The 16,966-nt window shown below is 45.7% G+C and overlaps 1 protein-coding gene across 7 annotated transcripts in view; it reads left to right on the top strand.

Annotated features, from left to right (window-relative positions):
- The window catches only part of LOC135817895 (uncharacterized), a 67,403-nt gene extending 50,437 nt beyond the window's left edge, over positions 1 to 16,966 (top strand). For all 7 annotated transcript variants that reach the window (XM_065331182.1, XM_065331183.1, XM_065331184.1 and 4 more), the window contains 23 exons: positions 1 to 163; positions 732 to 848; positions 1,298 to 1,420; positions 2,107 to 2,217; positions 2,462 to 2,590; positions 2,780 to 2,893; positions 3,555 to 3,824; positions 4,807 to 5,190; positions 5,626 to 5,799; positions 6,550 to 6,681; positions 7,352 to 7,474; positions 7,641 to 7,817; positions 8,358 to 8,477; positions 8,852 to 9,312; positions 9,619 to 9,834; positions 10,452 to 10,690; positions 11,951 to 12,018; positions 12,694 to 12,951; positions 13,750 to 14,003; positions 14,203 to 14,426; positions 15,405 to 15,511; positions 15,919 to 16,034; positions 16,352 to 16,966. The exon at positions 1 to 163 is cut by the window's left edge and continues 155 nt beyond it. In XM_065331182.1, the coding sequence (XP_065187254.1) occupies positions 1 to 163; positions 732 to 848; positions 1,298 to 1,420; positions 2,107 to 2,217; positions 2,462 to 2,590; positions 2,780 to 2,893; positions 3,555 to 3,824; positions 4,807 to 5,190; positions 5,626 to 5,799; positions 6,550 to 6,681; positions 7,352 to 7,474; positions 7,641 to 7,817; positions 8,358 to 8,477; positions 8,852 to 9,312; positions 9,619 to 9,834; positions 10,452 to 10,690; positions 11,951 to 12,018; positions 12,694 to 12,951; positions 13,750 to 14,003; positions 14,203 to 14,426; positions 15,405 to 15,511; positions 15,919 to 16,034; positions 16,352 to 16,414 (4,143 nt within the window). In that variant the 3' untranslated portion in view covers positions 16,415 to 16,966. The remainder of the gene's footprint in view (positions 164 to 731; positions 849 to 1,297; positions 1,421 to 2,106; positions 2,218 to 2,461; positions 2,591 to 2,779; positions 2,894 to 3,554; positions 3,825 to 4,806; positions 5,191 to 5,625; positions 5,800 to 6,549; positions 6,682 to 7,351; positions 7,475 to 7,640; positions 7,818 to 8,357; positions 8,478 to 8,851; positions 9,313 to 9,618; positions 9,835 to 10,451; positions 10,691 to 11,950; positions 12,019 to 12,693; positions 12,952 to 13,749; positions 14,004 to 14,202; positions 14,427 to 15,404; positions 15,512 to 15,918; positions 16,035 to 16,351) is intronic.

Below are 16,966 nucleotides of genomic sequence, written 5' to 3'. Positions count from 1 at the left end.
GATGTCAGCAGCACACCGCCCATGTGCCAGAACGTCAACGAGTGTGCTAATGCCACATTGCATACATGCGATCAAAATGCGCTGTGTAGTGATGTCAATGGCACGTTCAGCTGCAAGTGTATGGGTGGATACACTGGTGACGGCCAAGCTGGAAACTGCCACAGTTAGTACCAATAGTAAACATGGTGGATATTTCCACCGGATTATGGTGTGCAGTGTTTGCAAATCAAACCATTTCCTGTTTTCCCGTATGGTGTTTACGGGTCATAGCTCCTCGTTTGTGTTTGTTCACTCTTTCCACATTCCTTGCTGCTTCTGCCATAACACACCAGAGTGTCCACTGTCCGCTGAAATGAGCTGTGCAGCAGCAGTTTGCATGCTTTATCTGTACACGTGTTCTGCAGGTTTCAGAATTTGGACAAGTATAGATTATAGCAGAGTTCAAACAATAGGAGGACAGAGAAAGTGTTTTTACTCCGAGTTTCGCGCACTAAGCGATCATGAGAAAATAGATTATAGCAGAGTTTGTAGAATCGATTAAGAACCACACTGGCGTGTATAATCTCGAGAAAAAATCAAATGGCTTTAACAGCAATTGAGATTGAGGCTATTAGAGCTTTCTGATGAATTTGAATTATTTGTGTTGTGCCTATATGATGCTAGCCATGGTTACAATGCAGTAGGTCATCAATTAGTAACCCCTTGCATTCTGCTAACCTACTGTTGTGCAGACATTGATGAATGTTTGGCTAGCCCATGCCATGTGGATGCTGGCTGCATTGATAATGATGGCGGATACATGTGTCTGTGCAAGCCAGGTTACAACGGAAATGGAACCCAATGTCAAGGTCAGTCAACAATTTGTAACAAGTACAAAGGTGTCTGCACAGTCAAATTGTTCGGGATGTGGAAACTCCAAAGTTAAGCTCATTGGGCCAACTTCCAGACCAATTTTGTTGGCAGTACTTTACATGTAGCTGATCGAGGCCTGCCATGGTCATGCCCCTTTCTCTATTTTTCTCTCTTGCTCCCTTTGTTGTCCCTCCCCCCCCCCCCCCCCCACTCGCTCTCTCTTTCTGCCCCCCCCCCCCTCTTTTTTCCTCCCCCTCTCTCTTTTTTCTTTCTTTCTCTCTCCTCACACCAACACATTTTGCATTACCAATGATTCTGTCGCGTACTCAAAAAAAACTTCTGGCTTCATTTTGAAATGTTGCAGCCTGGTACTATGTGATAGAGAATAGCATGCCTGACACTAAAAGTATATTTCAATGGGTATACTGTGTCTGCTTGTCTTTAGATGATGATGAGTGTGCTATGGGTAGTCACAGATGCTCACCAAACGCGCAGTGCACCAACACACCGGGAACGTACACGTGTGCGTGTCATGCGGGCTACACAGGCAATGGAACGCAATGCAAAGGTAACTTTTGAACTAAAATCCATGTCTGGAAAATTTGTGGCAATAAAATGGATCAACTGCGCTCTCATTCTATACAACCATCAAGGCAAAGGTGGTGGGTGTGGTTCCCAGAACGTTTCCTCGTGATTGTCATCAGTTGAAATAACATCACATTATTGATACGAATAAAAAATAACAGAGTATCATAGATAGAAAGTGTAACATTTTAGCAAGAAGAAAAATACTGATGACAATCACAAGAAAACGTTCTTGGAACCTTACCCACCACCTTTGCCCTGATGGTTGCACAGAATGAGTGCGCAGCTGATCCTTTCTATTGCCATGATTAAATTGTTCTCTCCGCGTAGGTTATTTCTGGCAAAAATATTTTTTTGAACACTCACTGCTTGGATGATGACTACACCATAACTATGTGATTAGAACATCGTTGGCCTATGGCGAAGGTCAATGGGTTGAGCTCTGGTGGTGACAGTTATTTTTCTCAGACTTTTTTCTACTTTTCAACCCCTCAAAACACAGGTTATCAAGCAATCCGTCAGAAAATTCTGTTGCAGCACAACATTAATTCGGTCAGAGATATTGTGCTTATGGCTTCCTGATGCGGCCTTCTCTACTCTATCAATTTGTTCACCCGGATATGACTGTATTATGCCTGCCTGTTGTATGTTGGATGTGTTCTGTTTCAGATATCGTGGACTGTATGTCATCGTCGTGTGGGCCAGGCACATGTGTTGAGCTGGTTGCTGGCTTCACGTGCAATTGCCCACTGGCATTCACTGGAGACCGATGCCAGTCAGGTATGATCTTAGGCAATGATGTAATGGTGTAATGTTTTGTGTGGAATATGGACCTGAGGATCTTAGGCATGTAATGGTACAATGTTTTGTAGGGATTATGCTGCTGATAATCTGAAGTGGTGTTGTGGTGCAATGCTGTAAATGTTGCTCATCTGTTGTTGTGCCTCAAGTGGACTTCCATGGAGTGTTCTCACTTTGCTTACTCGTAGAGTTCTGCGTCCTTCCCGTTTATGTCATCTTGCAGAGGTTGACCAGTGCATGATGGGTCTGCATAACTGCGACAGTGAGGCAACGTGCATGGATACTACACATGGTTTCACATGCCAATGTTGGTCTGGACTAGCTGGTAACGGAACTATCGGTAACTGTGCAGGTACGTAATGTGCCTGACTATCTGTACTGTTCCTAATTTGACACAAATTTTAAATTGTTACCATCTCCAGTGTATTGCTGAGCACCTTTGGATCATGAATCTCACCAACATATTTCATATCTCAACCTTGTTTGCCTGTATTACCGGTATTAATCAACTGATTGATGTCTTGCTGCTGCACCAATGCAGATATAAATGAATGCCTGACCTCACCGTGTCATACTGATGGTGTTTGTACGAACACACACAGAAGCTACAACTGTACCTGCAAAGATGGTTATGTTGGAAACGGACGCGACTACTGTGAGTGTGATTTGGACATGACATTGTAATACATTTACACTGAACAGTCTACATACACTCATACCGGCAATTTTTAAACAGTTCTATATACTCGTTTAGGTTAAAAGAAGTTGGTTGTTCTTGCGTGTGCAACTTGTAAGTTCGTCTTGTAGGTTAATCGGCTCTAACCTATTTCTTATTTTGATGAGGATGCATTGCTACTGTGATGGCGATAGCAAAGGACAAAATTACGCTCCAGCCTCTCTTGTCCAGGCACCTTGGGACCGGGCAACGCCTGTATCTCAGATACCCATATTTGGCACGTGCTGCACATGTACAAGGATAAACCTAGAAGAATTGATGAAAAATGTGTGGATTGCACAGGTTGGCAGTGACACAAGTTTTACTGATGAGCGCGTCTGCTTACGCTATTGAACCCCCGAAACCCCCCCCCCCCCCCGAAATCAAAGCACTCTTGCCTTCGCAACCCCAGCTGAAGGTACCCAGTAATGAGGGGTGGAGAGACGTGGCAGTTTCAGGGGCGGGATGAGAGACGTTTGATTGTATCTATTAGTGAATCACATTAAATATACGGGATCAGTTTGTACCACATGCACAGTGCATAAAACCCAATTCCCAGCTCAACCAATGGCTTCGTGCTCTTTATCCTCATCTCCTGCAGGTGTGAAGGAGCTTGTGATCGATGTAACGCCTCAAACCCGCAATGCCTCCGGTGATTTGCTAAGCTCACGGTCGGACATTGTCATCTTCTCCAGCTCTAACATTGGCGATGCCTGGGTGCCAGTGAGGTCCTTCTCCGGTGTAGGGATGGTAGCCGTTCCAGATATATCCTCGCCAGGAAGATACTCCGTAAAAGTGACATCCACCTACGAATATCCAGACCGAGTGGACACAGACACACAGTTCTACTACGTCAATGTACAGCAGAGTAGTAAGTCAATAGTCAGTGAGGCAGTCAGTCTCCAGGTGTCCCAGCTCTAACACCAGAACACATGCCCATGAATGATAAGGGCAATTAGTGTGTGTGTGTGTGTGTGTGTGTGTGTGTGTGTGTGTGTGTGTGTGTGTGTGTGTGCGTGTGTGTGTATGTATGTTTGTGCCTGCTAATATACTCTCTCAATGCCTAGCTCAGTGGAACTGTATATCTCTAACAGGCAATCATGTTACTTGCAGTATGCCACGTCTAGGCACTACATTTTGGACAGCGTTGCTGGTGTATCTTTTTAGCAGTCTTTCCACAATGAGTTAGTAGTGGAGGCATCGGTGATACCCCTAAAAATGTTGCCTGCTTGCCACGTCCTAGCCAGTGCTTTGCCCATCGACTTGACACTTGATTGACTCACGATTGCCATGCATAGCACATTAGGGGAAAAGTGCTAGCAACCAACAGTCCTTCCATTGATTCTTTTTCTATTAAAATTTGAGGACACAAGAACAGACTATTTACATTGTGAGGTTCAGTAAAATTTCTCAAAACAATGACTCCCTCAGCTGCCAGATACGGTAGCTTTGTCTTGTCAATGGAGGTGCTCTGAGTAGAGGTTACATTGGACTTGGTTGGGAGCAGTGTGGGCTGACTACACCAGCCCTGTGTGTGGACATACATGTAGGTGTCCGTAATTGAGAGGTGTGACAATAGTTAGTTGGGGTGGGGATGTTACTGTACTTGTGTGCATTCAGTAGACACCGTAGATGACCATCACAAGGCATTTGCAAACGTTTCACTGCAGAGTGCATCAGTACTGTGGACATCGTAGGTTGATCAAGCCACTTATACCCTCAGACTATCCCATTCAGTCTTGCTGACTGCATGCTGTTGCTTGAGGCTTGATTTGTGTGAGTACATTGCACCAATTGCTCCTTTCCTTCAGAAAGTTCTGTGTCTGACCTTTGTTTATTATCCTTGCTTGTAGACTATTTCGACTCTCTCTCCGAATGGGTGCTGGGCATGTCCAACAACGCCTCGTCCTTCCTGGATGTACTGGCGACCCAGGAAAACCAGTTTGAGGTAACCATCAAACTGCCCACACTGAGCATGCTTGATCAGGCTGGCCTGACCAACTGGGTGGTGGAATGGAGAGCATACAGCAGTGTTTGCCAAACAGCTAGCACCGTGGCTGGATGTGACTGGACGCGCTTCAACACTGCAATAGACAACAAGGAGATTGTGATTCCAGCAATGAGTGGTGATTATGAGCTAAAGACGTTTGGTGAAGATCTTCAAAGTGGCCGCCGCCGAAGGCAGACATCAACAGATGATCAGTCACCCCCTGTGACAGTCAGCATTAATGGAACATGTAAGCGTTCGAAAACACTCTAATCTCTGCTTCTTTTGATACTCAGTGCCAGTGTTTGACAAATGATTTGGGAACTATGGTCATGGTTAGATCAGTGTATTGTCCAATGTGAACCACTTACTATGCTGGAGAAGAGAAAAAGAATTCACGGTTCACTTGAGTCTGAGTTAGACTGAGTTTTCAGCATCCGTAGGAACGCCACCACTCTGCAATGATCAAAGTAGGAACGCCATCACTCTGCAAAGATCAAAGTAGGAACGTCACCACTCTGCAATGATTAAAGGCGCAGCTGCAGCTCCTAAGGTGGTGGGAGGTGAGTAGATGAGCCCACCAGCTGGAGAAATACCTATGGCAATACTCTGTACCATGCTGATGATGGTGATCTGTGTGCATGTTGCGATGCCGGGATGCTGCTGTCTCTATTTGTTTGAACAGTGGCAAACTGCAGCGCGGTGATGGTACCATCCGGTACAGCCATGCCAGCGACGTCCATCATCGCTGGACAAAACGTGACCATCATGTGCCTGTCTGGCTTTACGCTTTCCGGGAGCAATGTCCTGCACTGTCTGCCAAATGCCACGTACAACGCACCTATTCCAAGCTGTGATGGTAAGCTGTCTGTTTTGTAGTCGACTTTTGCAATGTAAAATAATTCTTCCACAAACAAGCTTCTTGTGTAGTTTGTTCATACAAACATGTAGACTCTGGGGTGACTGCAGTTGGCTTGGCAGTCTGTACACATGATACTGGTCACCATAGGGTGTAATGGCTGGCCATACGCCACTTTTGCTCAGGGATTCCGCAGAATGTAGGTCATACACACTCGGGGAGAGTTGTGGTTGCTGGCGACAGTGCTCAATGCACCTAGATGCAGAGCCTAGTACACACACTTGAAAACAGGAATGAAATGTAGGTCATACATGTGGGGGTCCATATGTGTGTGTGTGTGTGTGTTCGTGTGTGTGTGTTCGTGTGTATGTGTGTGTGTGTGTGTGTGTGTGTGTGTGTGTGTGTGTGTGTGTGTGTATGTATACATGTGTGTGTGTGTGTGTGTGTGTGTGTGTGTGTGTGTGTGTGTGTGTGTGTGTGTATGTATACATGTGTGTGTGTGTGTGTGTGTGTGTGTGTGTGTGTGTGTGTGTGTGTGTGTGTGTGTGTGTGTGTGTGTTGATACGTGTTGTGTTGTATGTACAGTCACCTACATGTGCCTATAATATTTGGTATAGCGCATACATTTGTGATTTGACCCCGCTTCCTCTTTCACACCTTTGCGTACGCACATGTACCTCGTATGCACTCGCGATAGCTGTAGCATGCCTGTGCTGTTTTCATGCCTGCTCTTTTGCTTATGCACTGCAGATGTTGATGAGTGTGCCGCCCAGCCAAGTCCGTGCGGTTCCAACGCCAGTGCAATGTGTATGAATACCGTGGGATCATTCATGTGCATCTGTAGACCGGGTTATGAAGTCTCCACACCAACAACGTGTGTTGGTAAGAAAAAATTCTCTCATAATATTCTATTCACTGGTTTGAGGGAAAGATGCAAACGGGAAAATAATATAATAATATTTTGTTCGTTCTTAGTTGGAACCGAAAGATTTTCCTCTGGTGAGAACGCAGAATTGCCTGTGCTCTAAATATATTCAAATAAAAGAATCAAGCAAACAAACACACACACACACATGCACACACACACACGCACACACACATGCACACACATGCACACACACACACACACGCGCGCACACACACACATACACACACACACACACACACACACACACTTATTCGTTCTTAGTAGGAACCGAAGGTTTTTCCTCTGGTGAGAAGGCAGAATTGCCTGTGCTCTAAACAAATTCGAATAAAACAAAAAAGCAAACATCAAGTTCCGCGTCCATCATTGTAACGGCGCCACTTATATCCTGCTTCTGATTGAGTCAGGAGGGCTTATGTGATTGCTGTGAGCTAGTGTAGTAAGGGTGATCATTAGTACATATGGGTCTTGTTACTCACCCAAAGTTCATTCATCTTCTGTGAGCCTTTACTGGCCCGGCTCAACCTTCTTACTCACATATGTGGGCATATTGGCATCTACATGTACTTTCATCTTATTATGGGGTAGGGAAGGAAAAAATAAACTGGTGCGTTTTCTTTCTCTCAGATACTGATGAATGTAGTACTGGTGCACATAACTGTGATGCTAATGCAATGTGTGCAAACAACGCTGGATCCTTCAACTGTATGTGCAACACTGGCTATTCTGGAAACGGCACAAGCTGTACTAGTAAGTGGAAAAGGTGCACTCTTCTCCAAAACATTGCAGGCTTAGACAGCGTTATGCGGGCAGGTGTGTATTTGCTGCACTTGTGCCGGGTGTTTTTGTTTCACCACCATTGCTCTACCTGCATGATTACAATACTCTGAATGTGTGCTCTTACTCTCTGCCTCAGTCCAATCCTGCCCACAGCTGACTGCACCAGCGGACTCCACGCTAATGCCGAGCAATCAAGCTACCATTGGTGGCACAGTCACTCTTCGGTGTAACATTGGATACGAGCCAACTGGAGAGACAATTGTAGCTTGTCAGGATGATGGAACATACAATGGAACGCTGTCAAGTTGCACAGGTAATCATAGGACTCTCTTCAAATTGCTGCCTATTGAAGACATGACATATTTGTAAGGCCTTTTTTTAATTTATTTCAGGTCACACGGTTCTGTAAATATATGTTTCACTCCTGTCTACTCTGGTAGGGTGGATGGCATTGTGTGTTGTGTCAGAAGCCAATAGCTTAATGCATGGTTTGGCTCTGTGTTAGTTCCCTGAGGTAGCCACAGTGATCGATCGTGGGGGCATTCCTCTCGCTCCCACACGGAGTTGTAGATTCTCTTTCCTAGGACTTGTTTCATCATATACTTGACCATATTTTTGTCTCAACCCTCGTAATTGCCCCAATACCAATCTTTCCGCCAACCTACCTCTTTTCCCTGATTGTGTGTGCTGGGAGTGTGGATGCACCACTATTTCGCACCACTACTCTACAAAGTCGGCAGATTGGCGATACAAGCTAAAAGACTTGCACATTTACATTTCTCTGTTTCTCTTACCTTCATGCCACGATCATCTGTATCCTTTCCCACTCGGCTGCGATGTACTGTTGTCTCAGATATCGATGAGTGCACAAGTGGAGTTCACAATTGCCCAGCGTCTGCCATGTGTCTGAACAACCGAGGTAGTTTTATCTGTATGTGCTTGGCCGGCTATACTGGAACAAACTGTGAAACCAGTAAGTACATCATCAAGCCATATCCATCGTAGCTCACTCTCACAATCTTTTCACATTACCAGTTTAAGCCGTTGACCATAGCAAATTGTACTGCTGGGTGCCAAGGACCGGACAGGCTAGGATTGCACCAAGTGCAGCATACCCACGTGTACACAGTGAATCAACTCTGCATAGACTATAGTACATGTAAAATAGGAACGGCCTAGGCTAACATACTGCCCCCTACTCCACTTTGGCAACTGGCGTACCCCCTTTGGCAACTGAAAGTATTGTAGACACTTCTCTGTCATACTTTTATGCTCCTTGAGACCTTGACACACTATTTGTGTTACTGTTCCTGTGTTTGTGTACTCCTTTCTACCTTCCTCTTCAAGACATTGACGAATGCGTCCGTGACGATGTGCAGTGTGCTAACGGTGGCACACGTCAAGATGAGATCAATGACTGTGTGTGCCTGTGCGCGGTTGGCTTCATGGGCAAGTATTGCAACATGTCAACGCAATGCTCTAACGACACGGCGTGCAGCGCAACTGGTTACTGCAGTCAAACGTGCTCTCCACCAGCCACCTTGCCACCATTCACCACATCTCTGCTTGACGAGGTGCAGCGGAGTGAGGCTACGATCCCGACCAGCTTTGATGGTGAAAAGTGCGTGCTTGTTGATCCCAGCAACCACCCTACTCCGACAAATGAGCTGACAATATTCGCCTCAGTCTTCCTGGAGGACTTCACAGATGGCTATATCCTACTGAAGGGAGACTCACCAGATTCTCAAGCGTATGGTCTGCGCATCGTCTATGAGGGCGGTACTGCTGGAGCAAAGATTATTTTCCCTGTGAGTAATGGCTCCACAATGGCAAACAGCATTGTGACAAGGATTATATTAATTAGTTCCTATATACGCAAGTCTATAGGTGATGGGTGTTTGTTCTTTTTCTCTTTCCACAAATGTCGTAGTTGACACGTACACACTTTGAAATAGCATGCGTCAAGCTAGCTGTGATTTTCTTTAGGCCAACCCATACATTACCAAGATTTCCTGATAAATCATCTTCAAGTGTAACATGGTCAAATGGATTAGGTTGTGCATGACATTGTTTTCAATATCCAATTTTCTGTGGTTATCTTATCCCCTTCGCAGCATCCTGTTGTCGAAAACTCAGCTCAGCGCCACGCCATTTACCAGGCACCTATTCCAAGTTCGGTCTCTCTTTTCGGTCGTTGGGTGACGGTAGCCGTGACAGTTACCAACACACCCGCAGGACTGTCTTCGTCCACACTCTACAAGTTCTTTGTTGATGGTGTCAAAGTTAATGAAAGGCCGCGCTCGAATCGAAGAGCTGACTTTGGAACCTTGGTAAGGAAATTTCCCGAGGTGTCTTGCAGAGGTGCTTGCTTGGAATGCATGAGAAGAAGGTTCACAACCGAATATCACGACAGCAGTGAATGCATGTTACGGTGTAGTTCAGTTTGTTATGTCTGTTCATGATATGTGAAAAAAAGGATTATCTGCCTGTACTGTTCTCCACATGAATGTTCCATAGAAGACCTGATGTGGTTGCACTGAAACAAGTAAATGCATGCGCGTGATAATGAACGCACATGCGCACTGCATGCTCTGTACTGCTCGCATGGTGCAGGGGTTCTTTGACTGGACACATGCTGTAGCTAACACCTTGCATTGGTGTTGCATTGCCATTTCATGCGTTAGTTTAGTTCCTGTAAAGAAACCACTAGGTCATCTTGCTATGATTGCACGAGTGTTCGGTGGGCTCCTGTCTGATTGTTCTTGCAACATGTCGATTGTGATAAGGACTGCATGCAGTGGAGTTATTAATGCAGGGACAGTCAGACAGTAGATAGTGGATGCATCTACTCATAACGGGTATTTCCCCTTTCGAGTTCACGATGTTTCCTGCATTACGATGTGTACAAGTGAAATCTTCCGTTTCATGTTTCCTTGTCCTGGTGTAGGGTGGCCCTCTACATGTGGGCTGTCGTGCTGACACATCGCTGTTCCGCTTCAAGGGCAAGATGCGACACGTCTACATGTACAACAGTGCCCTGAACGACTCGCAAGTTGCAGCGCTGCATGCCAGCAGTGTCCAGAACGGACGCTGTGTGAACTATCTTGGCGCGGGCGATGCATGCCAGCAAGTTACTTACCACTACGCTGCTCGAACTCGTGCGCATTGTGTTCTGGAGAATGCCAAGTAAGTTTTGTTGTACATGAATGCTGTGTTCTTTTCTTTTATAACTAGTCAGCAACGGTATGAGGCCGTTTACTGCAGAGCCCCTACTACTGTCGAATGGTGGCTTCAAGTCTCTTAGGTATGCAGCATTATTCAATAGAATAATGCTAGTCAATTTACACCTCCCTAAAAGATTTGTTGCAAAAGAAGCTTCCATAGGCGGGATTTGACTCTGCACCCCATCTTACCAGGTCAGTGCCTCACCGATTAGGCTACCAGAGATGACACGCACTATCGGGGCCCTTCTCGCTTCAGGTCATTGCAATTATACCGCATTTGCCAGAGTATACTGGGCATTTTTCGAGACCCTATAGTCGGCGAAGAATGGTATGTCCCACCCATTCCACCATCTCCCTCAGAGTTGATAGCTGCTTGTTATGTGCTGAATGGCCATTATTTGTCTCTTTGTGAATTCGGTAATTACTGTGCATGCTGCTATGATGATAATTCCACTGGCTGATCGTAATCACAAAGACATTGCCAACCTGGGTCAACGTGCGTTAACGAGCATTCTCTTGTGAGTCAAGCATGACTGTGGCGTGGCAAAAATACTGAACTGAGTGCCAAGCATTGATTGGTCAGGCCCGTCGCACCGACTTCGGAGGTGGGGCGGCCATGGAAAGGGGGTCCGGGGGCCCTCCCGTGGCAAAAATTTCAAAAATTGAAGCCAACTGCAAGCATTTCCGGGCATTTGGTGCCATTTCAGTGTAACACACAGTGAAAGACTTTTGATTCTGCAACAAACCAAGAAGACGCTACGATTGAGGACAAGGGTTCCTCCCCCGAGAAAAAAAATTCAAAAATTGAAGCCAATTGCAAGCATTTCCAGGCATTTGGTGTCATTTCACTGTACACTGTGACTGCAATGAAAGGATTTTTGATTCTGCAATAAACCAAGATCGGGGACAAAGATTTGCCACGTTTGCGCTGAGCTGCGATCATCGCGCTTTGTTGCAGTGTGCTAAAAAAAAACCGCCGAAAAAGTGGGGCGGCCTCAGCCGCCCCAGCCGCGCCCCGGCTGTGATGGCCTTGTTGGTATGATTTTCTCTGTGATTTGCTTCTGAACTGACGTCCCGGCAGTTTGAATAATCATTTTCTTTAGGTTGCATGTTGGTGCAGTCAGTGAGGAAGTGTGATCTCACGTGGGCTTCAGCACTGCAGTGCTCTCTAATGTGATTTCAATAACATTGCTATCCCGTGGTCTGTTCTGCTTTGCTGTAGGTGTCTTCCATCGTTACGCTGTGCGGCGAGCTCCACGTCAAGCACCGGCTACTCCTGCCAAGATGTTGGTAAGTCAGTGTCCAAACAGAACCAAAATGTTCGTATCATCTCTCCAACACTTTCACAGCCAAGGTCTTATAGTTGATTCAACTTCAATAAAAATTTAAAATTTCACGGTTCGCTTGAGACTCGGCTGGAAGCCGGGTTTTCCGCATCCGTAGGAACGACACCACCCTTCAAGGATCAAGGTGCAGATGCAGCTCCTAAAGCGGTGGCAGATGAGTAGATCAGCTCACCAGCAAGTGGTCAAAAACCGAAAATTCCATTCACTGCATCCATGATTCAACTTATAACGAACTTAAATGTAGCCAATTTCGTGATATAGCAAACCATAGTCCATGTCCCTGTTTGAACCCATACAAAATTAGCCCTGTGTAGCAAGTACCTTTTGTTTCTAATGAACCATAATCTTGTTGGACAGCATGTACACCAAGTGCACTCATTCAGTCATGGGCCAAGTGACCGTCATGGCGAGTTTGCTGGTATGGTGTGCGTGCATTTCTGTTATAAAGAACTCTGACTATAAAGAACTGATTTTTTTTATCAAGAATCAGCTGTACGAGTAGCAGTCCCATACAAGCAGTGAGCCAGGGAATGCAGACCAGTCCATGATCCAGTACACATGTGAACTTCATCTAAAATGCAATCCATTCTTGTACACCGGTCACTCTGCTCATCTGTAGGAACGTCTTGTATGACCAGTAGTGACTGCACCATACCATCTCAGTTCTGCTACGACTCTGCAAGTATCCCACCAGTCAGCACCATGCCGTCAGCTGTGGAGCTGTTGCATCATGTCAGCGGCAGAGTGACAGCGTATGATGGAACACGCGTCACTACTGTTGCCAACGACCGAGCCTATCCTAACATTGTCAGCAGCTTCACTATCTTTGCCCAAGTTCGGCAAGATGCTGGCACTTCGGGCTACTTGCTCATGAAAGGTGAGCCATCTACACGATCATCCCTTGCCTACCCCATCATCCCCAATACATGTACATTTCCTTTGATTTTCAAAGGTGGTCAGACCTGTACACGTACTAGGAGAATAGGAGACCGTACTTATATTGGTGATGTGTAGTATTATGGATTCTAGCAAGATTTATTGACTCTAGGGTGGGTGTCATGCCACTCATAGTAATTACACTGTAAGGGGCCATCCGGCATTATCTATATTTTCACGAAAGGAAAAAGGTATAGTTAGGACCCTCCCCCCCCCCCCCGAACGAAAAATAGATTGACGTGACAGCTAGAATGCACTGATGTCTCCCATATCAATATTTTTCAAAACGAAACTCTCCTTTACCCACCCACCCATAAGCGAAGCTTTTTTTTCTTTTCGTGTGAAAGATCGATAATTATGGACTTTAAATACCTGTAGTAATATATATTTATTGGGGGAGGGGAGATGGTATATGCCTGGCTCGTGGCAACATGAACAATATACTTCCTGCCATTGTCCTTAGTGCGGTGATACGGCAAGCAGTAAGCCGACTTTATCTCAATAGATTCTTTCTTAAGTGCCAGGTAGTCCAGATTTGGGGTTTGAAGGTTGTTGCATGCAATGGTCGGGTTACCCACCAGCACACGGATACACGAGACCTGTTATAACTGCAGGCAAGCCCCACAAGCTGTCAATTCCCGGTGCTAATGTATTACACCAAACTGTTATGACAACGCACGTGCAATTGGTATTACCTGTTGTAATTCTAACGTATCTTTGTGTGTACCGCTTCATGCAGGCTCTGAACATCAAAACCGTGACTACGCTCTGTTCCTGCGTGGAACCAATCGCCAGTGGTGGCTTGACCTGCGTACAGTCCGTGGCACGGTTAGCATCATTGCACCACGGTTAACCGTTGCCGGCCGCGGCTGGAAGACCATCGGCGTGGTTGTCAATGTACCAACAGACACAGTGGCGTTCTACGTTGACGGGCGACCAGTGCTTACGAAACTGCTAAATTTGAACGGCACTGCACTGGATCTCCAGCCACAGGTAAGTGCCCAGCGTAGAGGAATGCTTGAACAATGGGTGTTGAATCAATGTACTGTACGGGACACAGTGGTTCAGTCTGTGTCTGCTTGAAAACGAACAAGGAATCATTATCAGCTATGTGTACCAGTATCATACTCTTGATCTGGAGCAACATATGCACATGTGTTTGTACTTGGTGGCTGTATTCTTGGCCTTCCAGAAACATATCCTGGTGGTGGGTGGTCGTATCAGCAACAGTGGTACAAATCCCTACCAGTTCCGTGGTGACATCTCCATTGTGCGTGTCATGCCAATGGCTATGACACAGGCACAGATCTACGCTGAGCATGTTGCGGCTAGCAAAGTGACAGGAGTGTGCAACACGTACAGCACTGCCAATGCAGCATGCAGCCTGGCCACCAGTGATGCCAATACACCAAAGAGGTGAGTACCATGTACTGAAGTCTTGAGGCTCTCAAACTGTGGAAACAATTCCTATTGCCATCACCATCATGCTTTGTAGAACTCGAAAGTCATTGCCATGCTAGCTCTCGTCCATGAAATCAACGGAGAAGCAATATAAGAAGTCAGTTCATTCAAGCACCTTGGAAGCTTGATTAGCTAAGATCAACAAATGCACACAAGATGTGATAAATAGCAGTGGCTACAGGAGCAATGGCAAGATAAACAATAAATATATTACCCTTCAAATGAAGCTGAGGTTCATATATGCCATCGTGATTTCCACATGACTCTATGGCTGTCAGAAATGAACACTCGCAGCCAGATTTACAGGATTGAGGCCTTTGAGATCATGTGTTTCCCAAGGCTGCACGAGGTCAGCAACAGCGAGCGTCGAACGGACATTTCAGTCCGTCAGGAGATAGACTCCATTCAGAAACAGGCACCCTTTTTTCGTACTTGTGTGTTGCCTGATGATTGCGAGAGCATGGAACTTGAAGTAGCAGCAAACAAGCCTTGATTGTCCTTGTTGTTCTGTATTTGTGCAAAGAAAAACACTGCAATGGTTTGGACATGTTGTCCGTTGCCATGCTTAGCCCGCTCTGGTACTGTAGGGCTCTGGTGAGGGTGCATGGGCAACTTCAAACCAACACTGGCGCATGTGGTAGAGGGGGAATTGCTTCATTGATAAACAGGCCAAAATCTGCTGCTTACCCTTTGGGTAAATGGGTTCTCTCGTCAATAGACTACACATTGCACGGGCAACTTGTTCTTCTTTGCCCCGGGATGATGAGATGAATGCTATGAAGTCGGTTGGTTTATGGTTCTTGGAAATTTGCTGCATGCATTGGTAGTCCTGCCCCAACGACCTTAGGGCTACATGATGCTGATGGTGCTAATTATAATTGAAGAACTGTTGACATGCAATTGTTCCTTCTGTTGTGTGATCGTGTGTTGCAGGTGTGGTGCCGGTCTTGACTGTGTGCCGGTTCCAGCCATGGGCAGAGGTGTACACACACATCTACTACCACCGTCCACGCCATCGGCATCCCTGCAATATCCTGATGGTCAGTGGAGTCACGCATTCTTAACCATTTCATGTATTCTTATCTGCATATAAACTGCAACTTCAAACCAACACTGGCGCATGAGTACCCCCGGTGACCAATGTCCTTATTAGACATCTCGCTGAAGTAATGCAATGTGCAGTGTGTGTGTGTGGGGGGGGGGGGGGATCAGGAGTTAGGTGAGCTTGTCTTGTGTTTTCGGAAATGACTGCAGTAATTTGATAAGGGAAAACTTGTATTTCATAGGTTGTTTATCGTTTGGCAAGTTTGGGTGCTTTGAGGTGATTATTGTTCTGTGCAACGGGTCAAGGATGTTACGTAACAACCGAATATTTTGTGTATATCCTGTCCACATAGTCATTGTGTGTATGTCCTGTCCACATACACATTGTGTGCCACCGCTGCAGGAAAGTGCATCCTGTCCAACTGTGCGTGCACGGCGCAGGACACAGACGATGAGGTGTGCGGACGCGACGGAGCACGCTATCGCAATCTCTGCGAAGCTCAGTGTGCAGACACTACGGTAAGCTAGAACAAACTTTTGAGTGGACCTAATGTCTATTATGACTTGTCACTACCTTGATGAACCTAACCATGAAGCACAAAATATACTGTGCCAAGGATGATCATGCAGGCATTTCCTTCCCGAATGTCAAGGATTGAGAAGAAATTCGGAAGGACAATAATTCTTTTGATTTGTGAAGAAGAACTTCTTGATACACCGAAGTTAGGACGGCAGGATTATACATTGTCACGAGCTTTGCCTGTGTGTGTGGTTGTACTGCATTTCACTCAGCTAATAGATACAAGTCTGTTGCTGTCCTTTCTGCCCTGTCATAGCTCACAACTGCACAGGCATGTCTCACGTACGAAGCAATGTATCGACGAGCAAGGGGACTCTAGGCAGCTGAGCTCACCAGACTGATGTTTCTTCATCTGTCCCCGTAAATTTTTATGAATATTTCATGATTTTAGTCAATTTCTCAACCGTTTTAGATTATTTGAATGTTCAACTGCTACTCAGTGTAGTCCAAGCATTAACTGACATCTACATTTGCCTAAGCCGAACGTATGAACATCAAATGGGTTCTGATTTCTCTCTCACTCTCCCGTATTTCGCATTGGACCCTGACTCTTATTTCCTTCTTCCAAAATGCTGTAGTGATTTCTGGGTCATCCAGGCCCACTTGCCTTGCAATTTAAAATGAAGTCAACATGAACAACAGAATACTTGCATAGATCGCAAAATTTACTTGCTTGTACGTGATTTTTTCATACCGGTATCTCCTCTTTGATTTGCTGAGCAACTTTCACGTCAATCTCACTAAACTGATCGCAACTTTCTAGCAGTTCCACAGCCGCAGTGTTTTCAGTGTGTCTGGATGTGTTCTTGGAACAATTTCTTGCATGCGTAATTAAAAAAATAGCATACCACTCCTTGGTTGCAGGACGTCA

The sequence above is a fragment of the Sycon ciliatum genome, chromosome 5 (assembly GCF_964019385.1).
Source record: "Sycon ciliatum chromosome 5, ocSycCili1.1, whole genome shotgun sequence".
NCBI classification, from domain to species: Eukaryota; Metazoa; Porifera; class Calcarea; order Leucosolenida; family Sycettidae; genus Sycon; species Sycon ciliatum.
Note: the sequence above shows the minus strand (reverse complement) of the source record. Positions and strands in the feature narration are given on the sequence as shown.